We start from the raw sequence: 16,769 nt of genomic DNA on the forward strand, positions 1-16,769 counted from the left end.
GTGGTTTTGATTTGTATTTCCCTGATGATGAGTGATGGTGAGCCTTTTTTTCATGTCTCGGTTGGCCATCTGGATGTCTTCTTTGGAGAAGTGTCTATTCACGTCTTTTGCCCATTTCTTCACTGGATTTTTTTTTTTTTTGAGGGAGGGGGGTGTTGAGTTTGTTAAGTTCTTTATAGATTTTGGATACTAACCCTTTATCTGATATGTTGTTTGCAAATATCTTCTCCCATTCTGTCAGTTGCCTTTTAAATTTTTTTTTAATGTTTATTTATTTTTGAGAGAGACAGACAGAGTGTGAGCTGGGAAAGAAGCAGAGAGAGGGAGACACAGAATCCAAAGCAGGCTCCAGGCTCTGAGCTGCCAGCACAGAGCCTGACACGGGGCTCGAACCCACAAGCCACGAGATGATGACCTGAGTCGATGTCAGACGCTTAACTGACTGAGCCACCCAGGCGCGCCCCCCCACACCCGCTCTGTCAGTTGCCTTTTAGTTTTGCTAATTCTTAACTTCACTGTGCAGAAGGTTTTTATTTTGATGAGGTCCCAATAGTTCATTTTTCCTTTTGTTTCCCTCGCCTCTGTAGACGTGTTGAGTAAGAAGTTGCTGTGACCAAGATCAGAGAGGTTTTTGCCTGCTTTCTCCTCGAGGATTTTGATGGCTTCCTGTCTTACATTTAGGTCTTTCGCCCATCTTGAGTTTATTTTTGTGTATGGTATAAGAAAGTGGTCCAGGTTCATTTTTCTGCATGTTGCTGTCCAGTTTTCCCAGCACCACTTGCTGAAAACACTGTATTCCACTGAATATTCTTTCTTGCTTTGTCAAAGATTAGTTAGCCATATGTTTGTGGGTCCATTTCTGGGTTCTCTGTTCCGTGCCATTGATCTGAGTGTCTGTTCTCATGCCATTACCATACTGTCTTGATGATAACAGCTTTGTAATACAGCTTGAAGTCTGGCGTTGCCTCCTGCTTTGGTTTCCTTTTTCAACATTGCTTTGGCTATTTGGGGTATTTTCTGGTTCCATACAAATTTTAGGATTGTTTGTTCTAGCTCTGTGCTAGTGTTATTTTGATAGGGATTGCATTGAATATGTAGATTGCTTTGGGTAGTATTGACATTTTAACCATATTTGTTCTTCCTATCCAGGAGCATGGGATATTTTTCCGTGTGTGTGTGTGTGTGTGTGTGTGTGTGTGTGTGTGTGTCTTCTTCAGTTTCTTTTATAAACTTTCTATAGTTTTCAGTGTACAGATTTTTAACCTCTTTGGCTAGATTTATTCCTAGGTATTTTATGGTTTTTGGTGCAATTGTAAATGGGATCAATTCCTTGATTTCTCTTTCTGTTGCTTCATTGTTGGTATATAGGAATGCAACTGATTTCTGTGCATTGATTTTATATCCTGCAACTTTGCTGAATTCATGAATCAGTTCTAGCAGTGTTTTGGTGGAATCTTTTGGGTTTTCCATATAGAGTATCATGTCATCTGCGAAGAGTGAAAGTTTGACCTCCTCCTGGCCAATTTGGATGTCTTTTATTTCTTTGTCTTGTCTGATTGCTGAGGCTAAGACTTCCTAATACTATGTTGAATAATAGTGGTGAGAGTGGACATCCCTGTCTTGTTCCTGACCTTAAGGGGAGAGCTCTGTTTTTCCCCACTGAAGATGATATTAGCGTTGGGTCTTTCGTATATGGCTTTTATGATCTCGAGGTATGATCCTTCTATCCCTACTTTCTTGAGAGTTTTTTATCAAGAAAGGATACTGCATTTTGTCAAATGCTTTCTCTGCATCTGTTGAGAGGATCATATGGTTCTTGTCCTTTCTTTTATTGACATGATGGATCACATTGATTGTTTTGCAGATATTGAACCAGCCCTGCATCCCAGGTATAAATCCCACGTGGTCGTGGTGAATAATTTTTTTAATGTACTGTTGTTGGATCCAGTTGGCTAATATCTTGTTGAGGATTTTTGCATCTGTGTTCATCAGGGAAATTGGTCTATAGTTCTCCTTTTTAGTGGGGTCTTTGTCTGGTTTCAGAGTCAAGGCAATGCTGGCTTCACAGAAAGAGTTTGGAATTTTTCCTTCCATTTCTATTTTTGGAACAGCTTCAAGAGAATAGGTGTTAACTCTTCCTTAAATGTTTGGTAGAATTCTCATGGAAAGCCATCTGGCCCTGGACTCTTGTTTTTTTTCGGAGATTTTTGATTACTAATTCGGTTTCTTTACTGGTTATGGGTCTGTTCAAATTTTCTGTTTCTTCCTGTTTCAGTTTTGGTAGATACATTTTTAGGAATTTGTCCATTTCTTCCAGATTACCCATTTTATTAGTGTATAATTGCTCATAATATTCCTCTTATTGTTTTTATTTCTGCTGTGTTGCTTGTGATCTCTCCTCTTTCATTCTTGATTTTATTTATTTGGGTCCTTTCCTTTTATTTTTGATCAGACTGGCTAGTGGTTTATCAATTTTGTTAATTCTTTCAAAGAACCAGCTTCTGGTTTCATTGATCTGTTTTACTGTTTTTGGTTTTGATAGCATTAATTTCTGCTCTAATCTTTATTATTTTCTGTTTTCTGCTGTTTTGGGTTTTATTTGCTCTTCTTTTTCAAGCTCTTTAAGGTGTAAGGTTAGGTTGTGTATCTGGTAGTCTCCCATTTCTTAAGGGCAAACTTTCCTTGTACTGCATTTCAAGAGGCATTTATTATATTCTTATATGTGGTAACTGAGTATCATTGTGTGTTGTGTGCATATAACTATATATAAAACTATATAAAATATTCAAAAGCCATTTTGTTTCAAAAAACTTATTTATTAAGTGTATGGAACTACACAAATACTGGTTATAGTATTATTTGAGGAATATAAATAATTTATTTTATACATGGCTTTTCTTTTTTCCAATTGCACATTTTGGAAAATGTTCCTTTTGTGGCCTTTTTTCTTTTTTAACTTGATATGTAGAAAACCCAGACTTACAATCTTGTCAATCAATGAAATTGCTTCAGTTATAGAAAACAGTTGATGTCAGTTGGTGTTCAGATCATTGTTTTCCTGTTTTCAAAGTTACTAGGAAAGAATGTAGAAAGAGTAAAAGTTAACATGCCCATTAGATTCTTTTGAACACTGTCAGTTCTTGATAAAACTTTTGGCAGGAGCTGGCTGTTGGTCAATTAAAAGTTGCCAGTATTCTTCATTATTGATTTGAAGCAAGGTCCACATATTTCAAATACTAGTAGTCGCTCTACCAAGTTAGCATTCTTTTATCAAAATGAGCTAGCTTGCTAAATTATTAACCTTTATACATAATTCAAAGCCGTTATAATCTGGGTAAGCATAATTCAAGCATAATTTCAGCCTCTTTTGTAAAATGAAGTGCATGCACTTTGTGACTGCTGTTTCCTTGCAGACCAAGGACTTTTTCAATTATTTCCAAGTTCACACCTTTGTTCCATACAGTTAGAGTTGTCAGAAGTGTGACTGTAAGATAAGTAATCTGTTACTGTATGTGGTTGTTTTAATTGATGTGCCAATTGATTATAAATTTAATGAAATTCTTTAGACAAGTATTTTATGATACTGACTTGTAGTTTGTAATCTTAACCATATGAATTAAAGTACTATGGTTGGAATCTTCATCAAATGTGCTTCCACATGTTTTGCTAAAATACTTTTCCCTTTGTCATTCTTAGAAAACTAATGCCTTTTCAGACATTTCTGTAGAAAACTGATTTTTACACTAGCAAATTATTTTTTACTTTTCTACTCTATCCTTGTATAAAAAGGAAGTAAGACACTTTTCAGTCTTTTAAATATTACCCTATCCCTCCCAAAAAACTTCTTAAAGTACATAATGAAAATTATACTCATTTTATTTTACTATAATCCTTTAAAATGCTTTATAATATTGTCCCTGTCACTCCCTTGTCATCAAAAAAGTAATTTTTAATATATCCGTGTCAAAAATGAAGAGTGGAAGATTAACGTTCTATTATTGCCCAGAATAGAGAATGCAAGACTCTTAAGATCATAAGACTTTATGGATCACTAAGCCTCCCTTCCTGTTCTGCACGTAAAATTACAATCTTTCTTGGAATATTTGTATGGCCATGAAGCTTAGAGAAAATACTAACTATAATCCATAGGTTCAATTTATTAAGGTTTATTTAGAAAGAATGGAGTAAGGTAGTACACACAAAATTAATTTTACAGAGGTGATGTTGAAAATTTGTGTGGATATTTGAGGATATGAAATAGTTCATACCTCAAGCATTTTTTTACATTATATAATGGCTATTTTGAATGATATAGAGGATTTTGTTAAAACAAAAATCTCTTAGATAAAAAAAGTCTGAAATTTTTAACTTTTTTTTTTCAATTTTTTAATGTTTATTTATTTTTGAGAGAGAGAGACAGAGCATCAGCAGGGGAGGAACATAGAGAGAGGGAGACACAGAATCTGAAACAGGTTCCAGGCTCTGAGCTGTCAGCACAGAGCCTGACGCGGGGCTCGAACTCACAAACCGTGAGATTGTGACCTGAGCCGAAGCTGGACACTCAACTGACTGAGCTACCCAGGCACCCCTGAAATGTCTAACTTCTAAAATTAAAACATAGTGTAATGATTTTTGTAAATTTAAAAATTAATAGAATGTGTATTGACACTGCAGATTTGTAACAAATTACAGGTTGAATTAGTAATGCCATAATAAAAACACTAAAGAAAATGCCTACTTTTGTAATACTGAGTTGATATGTACTTGTCTGATGCCATGTCTTTTAGCATAGGTTCAAAGTGACATTAGTTTAAACAACATGGAAGTTGATTTCTTTCTTATGTAAAAGTCTGGAGACAGGCAGTTCAGAGCTGGTAGAATATCACTTCTCAGGAAGATTGTCTAGGGACCTACGTTCCTCCTAACTTCTTATCCCACCATATCTTGGTGTTTCCTTTTTTTCCCTATAGTCCATGTGGCTCATCATCATATCTGCATTATGGCCAGCAGAAAGAGAAATAGGAAAATGGTAAAACATGGCCCCAAAATTGCACATATGACTTCTCCCAAATAGCCAGAAATTAACCACATGGCCACACATAGCTGCAAGAGAGGTTAGGAAACATAGTCTTTAATTCTGAATAATCATGTATTGGGCCAAAATTCAGGCATTCTGCTACTGTAAAGTGGATCTGTTAGAGTCTATGAATCCCCTGAAATTGTTTATAAAAGTTTAAGTATGAACGTGCACTTTTCTGGGTAAAGGGGCTTAGCTGTCATCAGCTTCTTAAAGGGATTTATGACCTAAGAAAAGTTAGGAGCACTTAGATATTTCTAAAAAAAATTTAAATGATTTATTTAATATGACATTTATTTTATTAGCTCCATTCCAATTGATTACAACCTGTATCGAAAATTCTGGTCACTTCAAGATTACTTCAGGAATCCTGTGCAATGCTATGAGAAGATTTCGTGGAAAACTTTTCTGAAGGTGAGTTGCCAGTTACGTACTACCCAAAAGTCAATGTTTTACAGCTATGGCAGAGGCAAAACTTGACTCTTGTCCAGCATACTTTTTATTGTATAATTTTACCTCTTAGGTTTTTATGCCTATTTTATAATACAATGCAGAAGCTAAATTGTAAATTAGTATTTAAACCGCCAATTTTGTGGAGTTGTTTATAAATGAGTTAGGGATTTCAAAGTTAGCAATTACAGCCTTGGGGTTTGATTTTTTTTTTACATAGTATTATCAACACAAATTGATGAATATTTGCCAAATATGTTGTCTTTACTTTGCACAAAATTATTTCAAGTATCCTGTTAGAACGAGGGTTGCAAACTATGGCCATGGGCCAGATCCAGTCTTCTCTTTGTTTTCGTAGTTGTTTTGGCACACAGCCACACTCATTCATTTATGTATTACTTATGGCTGTTTGTGTGCCGTAATGGCAGACTTGAGTAGTATGACTGAGACCACATGAGCCACATAGCCTGTGAAAATTAATAAAAGGAAACCTCATTTAGAATGGAAGAATCAGGAAACCAACAGGGGGAACTCTTACACTCAGCACTAGTTGTTAATTTCAGACCCAGCTGGAAGAGATAGACCTTTTCAGTCTATACTATTTTACTGTCCCAGCAGCATGAAGATTTCTTCCTCTCCCAGCAACAGCCCAGCCAGTGAGAGATAGCGACAGTTTAGCCAATGAGAAACCACTATACTTTGAACTCCCAGTTTATTCCAGTGGACTTTTAGTTTATAACAGTCCCTCAAAACTCCTCCTTTATTCTGTAAAAGAGCATTCTTCTACTTTGTTCTCCCAAAATTTGTGCCTGGCTTTGTGGTAGTTTGCTAGTCCCAGATTGCAATTCTCAGCTATTCCCAAATAAACCCTTTTTCTTTTATTTTTTTTTTTTTTGCTGGTAAAATAACTGGCAGTTTTATTTTTAAGGTAAACAAGCTTAGGGGTGCCTTGCCGGTTGAGTAGAGCATGCCAACTCTTGACCTCATGGGTTTAAGTTCCAGTCCCACTTTGAGTGTAAAGACTACTTAAAAATAAAATCTTAACAAAAAAAATTTTTTTTTAAGTTGGAGCACCTGAGTGACTCATTCTGTTAAGCATCAGACTCTTGATTTGGATTCAGATCATGATGTCACAGTTCATAAGTTAAAGCCCTGTGTCAGTCACTGCACTGGCAGCACAGAGCCTGCTTGGGATTCTCTCTCCACCTCTCTCTCTCTGCTCCTCCCCTGCTCCCACAGGTGCTCTCTCTCTCTCTCCCTCTCAAAATAAACTTAAACAAAAAATTTTTTTAAAGGTTTACAAACTATCAGAAAAAAATGGCTAGGCTTTGTTTTATAAGAATTCTCTGGGGGCTCCTGGGTGGCTCAGTCGGTTGAGCAGCCGACTTCGGCTCAGGTCACGATCTCACAGTCCGTGAGTTCGAGCCCCGCGTCGGGCTCTGTGCTGACAGCTCAGAGCCTGGAGCCTGCTTCAGATTCTGTGTCTCCCTCTCTCTCTGACCCTTCCTTGTTCATGCCCTGTCTCTCTCTGTCTCAAAAATAAATAAACATTAAAAAAAAAAAATTAAAAAAAAAAAGAAGAATTCTCTATATTTCTTTTTGTTGGCTACTTAAAGATCAGTTGTCCTTTTCAGTTGTAGTCAAAATCCAAGGTGAATGCATAGCTCTTAAAAGTGGCATCGTGTGTGTTCAGATTAAGTGGTGAGTGAGAAATCATCTGGAATTGTTACTAGATAGGGTTCAACATCATTGTCTTATTTGGTCACAGCATTTTAGCACAAGAAATGCTTGAATGTTTTCCACAGCTGGTTAAACAGCTAATTTCAATGGTAAATTTCTGTATAATCTCAAAGCATTACTTTCTCTATTTGCCCCTTACACAAACTATATAAGAAATGATATTTCTTAAGGAGTAGAGGGTTTATCCCAACTTTTACAATACCATGAAATCTCATAACAAGTAGTTTTACTCCCATTTTCCCGTCATGGTTTTTCTTGTTTAATATGCTTTACAATATGCATTCATGGCTAACTGTGAGTAAATTCTAGGTGTTTTGATATAGAAAAGCACTTAAAAAATTATTGGGCCACAATGCCAAATAAAACTAATTGGTATTTTTACTTTGCAGTATTCTGAAGAAGTTCTAGCTGTTTTTAAGAGTTATAAATTAGATGATACTCAGGCCTCCAGGAAAAAGATGGAAGAATTAAAAGCAGGAGGAGAACATGTGTATTTTGCAAAATTTTTAACAAGTGAAAAGGTACAAATTTTTCTTTTTCACTAAGCATAAGTACTCGTCTTTTTTTCTATTTAGCTGATCTTGTTTTTAAGTTTAATAGAAATGTTTATTTTTGGTTAAAGCTGGTAAGTATTAGTTTGAGAATCTTGTGTCTTCCTTCCACAAGTAAGACTAATTTGATTTCAGAAGTGAAAGAAGTTCTGCATTTTCTGTTTTGTAGGCTTATTTTGCATTTTAATTACTTTCAAGTGCATATATTTTGAACCTCAAGTTAGGATTTAATTTGCATTATTGAAGATAATATTTTGTAATTAGTTTGTCCCTTAGGTACAAATAAGGTGTTTAAACATTCTCTGTAATCTTATTTGTACAGCTTAATAAGTAAATTTTATTCAAATGCAATGCTAAGGGGGGTATAGCTCAGGGGTAGAGCATTTGACTACAAATGCAATGATAATTGTATTAGGAATTTGGCTATAAGGAGTTTGACTACAAGTGGTAGACACCAGATATGTTTCATGTGGGACCAGGGGCCGGAGCCAGATTCACTGCTTGAAGCCAGGGACTGAGGTTGAAATTTACCTTCTTTTAAAAAGAAGCTAAGACAAAATATTAATAGTATTCTGCCAAGGGCAGTGGATTCATAGGAGACTCTGGGTCTAGGGATAACAAAGACACAGATTTGTGTCAAGCTTTATGTCTGCTAGTTTTGTGACTAAATATGTGATATCTTCAATATACTAATAAAATAGTTGCTCCAAGAATGCATCTTAAGACTTTTTCCAGACTTGGTTCCAGGGACTCTCATGGAATCAAATGGAAAACTCCTAGACAAGAAAGGATGTACAGAGAAAGAAGGGAAAGTAAACAAACATTCCAAAACAAAAGCTTCTCATTCAAATCTCTGATAAATTACAATTAAATTACAATATGATTCACAAAATTTATAAAGAAATTCAATACTAGGAAATACCACCAACCAAATCAACTGTTGGGATACACGTGTATTTATTCCAGATACACAGCCTGATCGTGACTTTAAAAATACATGTTTTGGATAATCAAAGAGATAATTGATTATATAGCATCCATTGAGACTAAATAAAAAATTGTGAAACTGAAACAGGCAGAAATGAAACAGAATGGTTCAATATGACAACTGAGAGACTTAGAAATGAAAGATGTGATCATCAAAACCAAAGCAGAACATACAGAATTAAACTATAGATTGAACATAGATGAAAAGAGAACTAATGAATGTTAGGTAATGTTAAGTTTACCCAGAAGACACAGAGACAGGGTTTTTTAGCTTGTTAATGTGAAAGAGCAGTTGAGAGCAATGTGTGGTTGACTGAGAAATTTCAGCAACTATTAAAGAACAAAATAGAGGGAAAAGTATATTGAAAAGAATTAAAGGGAATACCAAGTTCGAAGATTAAATGTGTGCTACAAATAATACTTCAGTACATCATGCTATAATTGCAGAGAAAAAGAGACAACCTTAAAAGCCACTAAAGGGGGAGAAAAAAAAGACAAATATACTAGAAAGGAACAGCTGTTTGTTAGCCAATTTCTAACAGTTAACAGATACCAGAAGATAGTGGTGAAATGCTATAGTTCTAAAGAAGAAAACCTGTCAATCTAGAATTTTATATCCAGCTAAATGCACTCAAGACTATGGACAAAATAGACATTATCATTGAAAGACCAGGAAAACATACTTCTCTAAGACCTTCTTTTTGAAAAACTTCTAAAGGGTATTCTCTAGGAAGAAGGAAATTGAACCCTTAAGAAAGTAGTGGGATACAGAAAGCAGTGGTGACCACAAAAAATTGAAAAACATGACAGTGAATGTATTGATAAAAAACAAAAATGTCATAAAAAGTGCTTAAAAAATTTTTTTAATATGAAATTTATTGTCAAATTAGTTTCCATACAACACCCAGTGCTCATCCCAACAGGTGTCCTCAATGCCCATCACCCACTTTCCCCTCCCTCCCACCCACCCCCCATCAACCCTCAGTTTATTCTCAGTTTTTTAAGAGTCTCTTATGGTTTGCCTCCTTCCCTCTTTATAACTTTTTTTTTCCCCTTCCCCTCCCCCATAGTCTTCTGTTAAGTTTCTCAGGATCCACATAAGAGTGAAAACATATGGTATCTGTCTTTCTCTGTATGGCTTATTTCACTTAGCATAACACTCTCCAGTTCCATCCACATTGCTGCTAAAGGCCATATTTCATTCTTTCTCATTGCCAAGTAGTATTCCATTGTATATATAAACCAGAACTTCTATATCCATTCATCAGTTGATGGACATTTAGGCTCTTTCCATAATTTGGCTATTGTTGAAAGTGCTGCTATAAACATTGGGGTACAAGTGCCCCTATACATCAGCACTCATGTATCCCTTGGGTAAATTCCTAGCAGTGCTATTGCTGGGTCATAGGGTAGATCTATTTTTAATTTGTTGAAGAACCTCCACACTGTTTTCCAGAGTGGCTGTACCAGTTTGCATTCCCACCAACCGTGCAAGAGGGTTCCCGTTTCTCCACATCCTCTCCAGCATCTATAGTCTCCTGATTTGTTCATTTTAGCCACTCTGACTGGTGTGAGGTGGTATCTGAGTGTGGTTTTGATTTGTATTTCCCTGATGAGGAGTGACGTTGAGCATCTTTTCATGTGCCTGTTGTCCATCTGGATGTCTTCTTTAGAAACGTGTCTGTTCATGTCTTCCCATTTCTTCACTGGATTATTTGTTTTTCGGGTGTGGAGTTTGGTGAGTTCTTCATAGATTTTGGATACTAACCCTTTGTCCGATATGTCATTTGCAAATATCTTTTCCCATTCCGTCGGTTGCCTTTTAGTTTTGTTGATTGTTTCCTTTGCAGTGCAGAAGCTTTTTATCTTGATGACGCGCCAATAGTTCATTTTTGCTTTTAATTCCCTTGCCTTTGGAGATGTGTCAAGTAAGAAATTACTGAGGCTGAGGTCAGAGAGGTTTTTAAAAAAATTTTAATGTGGAATTTAAACTAGATGACAATATGGGAAAGGAAAACATGTTTAATGACTGATGTAGGCATATACTTCAGTCAGGAGTGCTTGAGCTTGCAGGGTTAAGCTCTGGAATTCCATTACTTAATACCATGAGGGAGGTAAAAACAGCTTTGAGAAGCTTCAAACTTTATGATATGGAACAGAGAGAAAAGGCGCACAGAGAATTGCAGCAAAGAGAATGTGAAGCATGTAATGTTTACTATCTTCAGTTCTCTTTGCGGCCTCTTAGGCAACAATTTTTTCCTAAATTTAGATCTATATGACAACCCTTCTTATACATTCTTCATATTTTTACGGTGTATACCCAGTGTTTACTGCTCAGTATCCAGGTGAAAATAGTTGTAGTGCATTACCTGTAGCGTCAAAAGTATGCACCATTTTATAAGCTTTACTGTTCCACTGAAAGACTTTCACATCTCTCTAATACCTTACACAATGTTTTAAATCCATTTGATATAGTCCCACATCTGATGGGAGTGTTATTACCCAGAAGCATTACATTTTGTTTACATGAATGTGGTCATACTTTTCCCTAGGGAGGGAGATTTAGGATACAGTGCATAGAAAGAATGATACAGCCTTTATAGTTACAGACAGGCCAATCATATAGTAACCACAGATAGGCACAGGTTCTACAAATAGGTGTCTTTGTAAGTTCCTTCTTTCTTAAAGAGGGATATTTCCCCCAGAAACAAAGTTGCATTGTAATTTTTAAAGGCCACTTTTTTGTGCTGCCTATGGTATGATTGTAAACACGAAGTTCTAATAATACAGTTTCCTTGTTAGCATGGTAAAATAATCCAGGGATAGTCACTAAATGTAGTGCTGAGGACATCTGGGTTTTTTGGTTTTGTTTTTTTAAGTTTATTTATTTTGAGAGAGAAAGGGAAAGAGAGAGAATCCCAAGCAGGCTCTGCATTATCAGCACAGAGCCCGACGCAGGGCTTGTACTCATAAACCGTGTGAGATCATGGCCTGAGCCGAAATCAAGAGTTGGACATTTGATCAGTTGAGCCACCCAGGCGCCACTGTTTTGGTTTTTTTAGTAGAGAAGACACACAGCTGTGATAAGAATGGTTTGACAGACTTGATTTGGGCTTTGAAATAATCAAACACAAAGCTATCGAGCACATCAGTGTTGGGCCTGAGGTGGCCAGTGAGGAAGTTACAGAAATTTTATTGGCCTACCATTAATATTTCATGAAGAAAGAGACCAAATTACAGATCTCACCACCATATAAGCTATAGACGTTGTGTCTGGGCACTTCAGTTGAATTATGTTACTTTGGGTTACTTTATTTTTCAGAATTATTTGGATATTTTCCTATCTGTGCTGTGGGCAGTGAAGACATTGATAAGTCTTAAGGACTTTACAAATTTTGCAATTTGTTTGAAGTGTTTTGCTGACATTTTAGAAAATTTAGAGCATACTCATTACTTTTTATTGTTTGTAGAATCCCGTGTGTGTGTGAGGCAAGCTGTGGTTATGCAAGTAAGGTAAGAAGGTCTATTCTTTGGTGCTGCCAAGTGGCCATCTAGGAAAGGCTAAAGCCAGTCAGGGTACAAAAGGTATCCTGCCAGTGTAGGCCATGGACATGGAGCCTGATTCTGAAGGACAAAGTCTGAAAGAGTTGGTAGAGGAGACTGGCTAATTGGTAAGATAAAGAGAACAGCAAAGATAGGATGAGAAATGACCTAACCTTGCTATTTCATTAGCCAGAGTAATAGAAATAATCATTTCAATTATTAATAAATTAATTATTAATAATTAATAACATTAGAATGTTAGCTCCTCCAGAAATGACCGTCTCATCTCATTTTATGGCACTACATAGTCACGAAAACATAAAGTCAGTATATTCATAAATGTAAACAGTTCTTTGAAAAGAAAATGTGCTTTAATGAGGGCAGTGATTACTACCACCTGGACAGAACATACAGCAGGCAAAGCACATTTTACTACCCTTGAGAATGGAGTGCATACTCAGAGGCTTAAATTTGTGTCTCTGAGTTAATCAGGTTCCCTCCTCTAAGTGTTTTTAAACTTTATACTTTAATATATATGTTTTAATATATCAAACAGTATGTTTAATGACAGTATTAAAGTTTTGAAACTCTGATTTTAAAGTATGTTTAAAAGCCCCTATTGAGGGGTGCCTGGGTGGCTCAGTTGGTTAAGCATCCAACTCTTGATTTCGGCTCAGGTCATGATCTCACGGTTTGTGAGATCGAGCCTGAGTTGGGCAGCTTGCTTTGGATTCTCTCTCTCTATCTCTCTCTGCCCCTCCCCTACTTGTTCTCTCTTTCTCTCCCTCTCTCTCTCTCTCTTTCTCTCCCCCCTCCCTCCCCTACTTGTTTTCTCTCTCTCTCCCTCCCTCCCTCTCCCTCCCTCCCTCCCTCCCTTCCTTCCCCTCCCTCTGTCTCTCAAATAAACTTAAAAAAAAATTTTTTTTTTATGTACACATTGAGGGGCGCCTGGGTGGTTCAGTCAGTTAAGCATTTGACTTTGGCTAAGGCTATGATCTCATGGTTCCTGAGTTCGAGCCCCGCGTGTGCTAACAGCTCAGAGCCGGGAGCCTGCTTCAGATTCTGTGTCTCCCTCACTCTCTGCCCCTCCCCTACTCACACTCTTACAAAAAATAAATAAACATTAAAAATAAAGAAATAAATAAACATTTTTAAAAACCCCATCCTTTAAAAAAAAAAAGTACACATTGATTTCACCATCTTAATCGGAGTATTCTGAAGGATATATATATATATATATATATATATATATATATATATATATATATATATAGTTTCTTAAGGAAACTACAGATTATTGAAACTTTATCAGGTAACCTAAGAGTATTCAGTAAAGTCACCTAATTTGCAGTATTGTCTGAGGTTTATGAAAACCAGTATATAAACACTAGCTGTTTAATCACAACTCAATTTAATTATTCACCAGTGTTCGTTTAAATAATCCTAAATCTTTGTAGCGGTAGCAGCATAACCTGTATTGTTCAGGAGGTTCCATTTAATTTAGGCTTTTGGAGGCAGAAAAAAAGTCTTGCATTTACTAAAATAAATAGTTTGTATCGGGGCACCTGGGTGGCTCAGTCAGTTGAGCATCCGACTTCGGCTCAGGTCATGATCTCGCAGTCCGTGGGTTCAAGCCCCGCCTCGGGCTCTGTGCTGACAGCTCGGAGCCTGGAGCCTGTTTCGGATTCTGTGTCTTCTTCTGTCTCTGACCCTTCCCCATTCATGCTCTGTCTCTCTCTGTCTCAAAAATAAATAAACGTTAAAAAAAAAAATTAAAAATAAATAAAATAAATAGTTTGTGTTTTACATTAGATATATTAAAGGAAAAGAGATCAAAATGTAAGTTTTCATATTTTACTAAGGGGTATTAAGTCCTCTAAATCTCCTTGAAAGTATTAGTACAGAAGGGTTTCTTCAAATCTTTTAATTTATGACCATACCTTTAAGTTACCTTTGTTGACAATAAAGCAAAAGGGCTGACAGATAACATCTCCTGCTTTGCTGGAGACATACTTTTCTTTATCCTGTAACTCAGCAAGGACACTGAAATCCTTAAACTACAATGAAATTTTTCACTTTTTTACTTTTTTTTTGAAAGAAAGTTTTTAAAAAATTATTAGTAAATACAAGTACTATTTAAGTTTGTAATTTAGTTTTTATGCAATAGTTTATATGTTCTTTTTCTTCTCAGAAACCAAATGTTTTATAATTCAGTTGAATATAATATATGGACCTATTCCAGGTAGAAAAGTATTACAATTTAGTCTGCTAAACCCTAATTTAAATCTAATTTTGTGAAAATTAAGTTTAAATCATGGCATTCTTTTTAAAATAATGACTGTGGAACCTGTGTTTTCTCCCAGTCTGGGGAAAAAAATGAATATATTCAAAGCATGTGGAGTTTTGGCTTGATTTCTTTCTTGTCTAAGGAGGGTTTTTAACAGCTCTCCCAGAATTATATAAGAACTTAGTGATGCTTTTAAACAATTTAAGAAAGAACTGTAGTACACTTGAGAAATTTTATACTTTTCTAGAAATCCCTAAAGACACACAGTTGACCAGAGTATATTCATATACTCATTTCTTTTTTTGAGAAATCTGCAACTCCTACATTAGAAAGACTGCTGCCTGATTTTCTACTCCTTGACCCACAATTCGGTGGGCTTTCACAGAAAAAAAAGAAAATGAGCCTAATAGTTAATAGAAGAAATTACTCAATTATTAATAATGAAAATTATAGATTATTTTTATCAAGTTATTAGGCAAACTAGAGATTATACAGGACACTTTTATTCCAAGGAAAGGAGATACTTTAATTACTCAGATAAAGCCTGCTTCACTAAAGGCCCAAGAGTAAACCATAGATTCATATTTACACAAATGCTCTCAGTTTCCACTGCATTCAATTGTCATTGGTAAATTTGTTTTCCAGGGAACAGCAGTTTCCTTTTAAAGAGTTTTGCATTTTAGAATTGTACCCTCCTAGTTCACTTGCAGTACATAGCTAAGCTTTGTAATTCCAGTGGGTTGCATTAAGAAGGAAGGAAAATAGACCTAAGAAGCTTAAAACTTGGAAAAGAGCACAAGAGAAATTTAAGAAATGGAATGTGCAACGTTATAATTTGCATCCACAGAGGATATATGCCTAGAACAAAACTATTCAAAAAAGTTGAAATATTAGGATGGAAATAGACATACCAAGCAGATATCAACAACAAAAAGCAGCTACATAAGTACCAAATACAATAGAATTTAAGGCACAAAGCTTAAGTAGGGTAAAAATCACTAATGAGCCATCCTATGTGCTCAAAATCTATTAAGAAAAAACTTGTAAAAGTATGAGAAGTTGGCAGATGAACAGTTATAATGGAGTATTTTTAACTGCCTTCATCAAAACCTGATGGGTTGAACAGACTAAAGATTAGTAAGCAAATCCATAATAAATTGGATTTACTGCTAGATCAAGCAGACCAGTATTAATAAGTATATATGGTAGATTTGAACAATAAAAGTAATAAGCTTCATGTAGTGTATATGGAAACCTGTACACAACAAATAGAAGTAATATATTATTTTTCAATACATATGCAACATTCGCAAAATTTGTGTACTAGGTCATAAAGGAAATCTTAGCAAATTTGAAAGATTCCATATCATGCAGAGCATATTCTCTGGCCACTGTACAATTAAATTAGAACTATAAAAAGTATCGTTTATGGCGTACCTGGGTGGCTCAGTTGGTTGAGTGTCCGACTTCAGCTCAGGTCATGATTTCGCTGTTGGTGAGTTCAAGCCCCACATCGGGCTCTGTGCTGACAGCTCAGAGCCTGGAGCCTGCTTCAGATTCTGTGTCTCCCTCTCTCTCTCTGCTCCTCCCTGACTTGTGCTCTCTCTCTCTCTCAAAAATAAATAAACATTAAAAAAAAATTTTTGTCTTAAAAAGAGGTAAGTGTATAGAAACATGAAAAGCTTTCCCTAGAAGTTAAAGAGGAAATCAAAATGGAAACTCTAAATTTGTTGTAAAGGTATTATATAGCAAAATGTATTGTATGTCAAATGTGTGGGTTACAAATAAAGTAAGAGGTAAAGAGAAAATTACAGCTTTAAATACAGTAATAAAAAATTTAAGAATGAGAAATTGAGAATTCCTTTCAAGAAGCTAGGTACAGAATCTCAAAGTAGAAGTAAATAATGCACAAATTACTGAGGTGGAAAAAAATATATAGAACACATCAGTAAAAGCAAAACCTGTTTTTTTGAAAACAAAAATTTTGTAGGAACAATTTTTATAAAATTTTATAGAGCAGGCCTGACCAAGGAAAAAAGTGAAAAGGTAGCAGTAAACCATTTTAATAAAATAAATAATAAAAATGGGCATAATTGAAAATGACAGATATTTAAAATATGTAAGAGAATATATT

The 16,769-nt window shown here is 35.7% G+C and overlaps 1 protein-coding gene across 2 annotated transcripts in view; it reads left to right on the forward strand.

Annotated features, from left to right (window-relative positions):
• The window catches only part of THOC1 (THO complex 1), a 58,989-nt gene that overhangs the window by 23,439 nt on the left and 18,781 nt on the right, over positions 1–16,769 (forward strand). For both annotated transcript variants that reach the window (XM_007075944.3, XM_042961836.1), the window contains exons 10-11: positions 5,383–5,491; positions 7,657–7,788. In XM_007075944.3, coding sequence (XP_007076006.1) covers positions 5,383–5,491; positions 7,657–7,788 — 241 coding nt within the window. The remainder of the gene's footprint in view (positions 1–5,382; positions 5,492–7,656; positions 7,789–16,769) is intronic.

This window comes from Panthera tigris, chromosome D3, assembly GCF_018350195.1.
Source record: "Panthera tigris isolate Pti1 chromosome D3, P.tigris_Pti1_mat1.1, whole genome shotgun sequence".
Taxonomy (NCBI): Eukaryota; Metazoa; Chordata; class Mammalia; order Carnivora; family Felidae; genus Panthera; species Panthera tigris.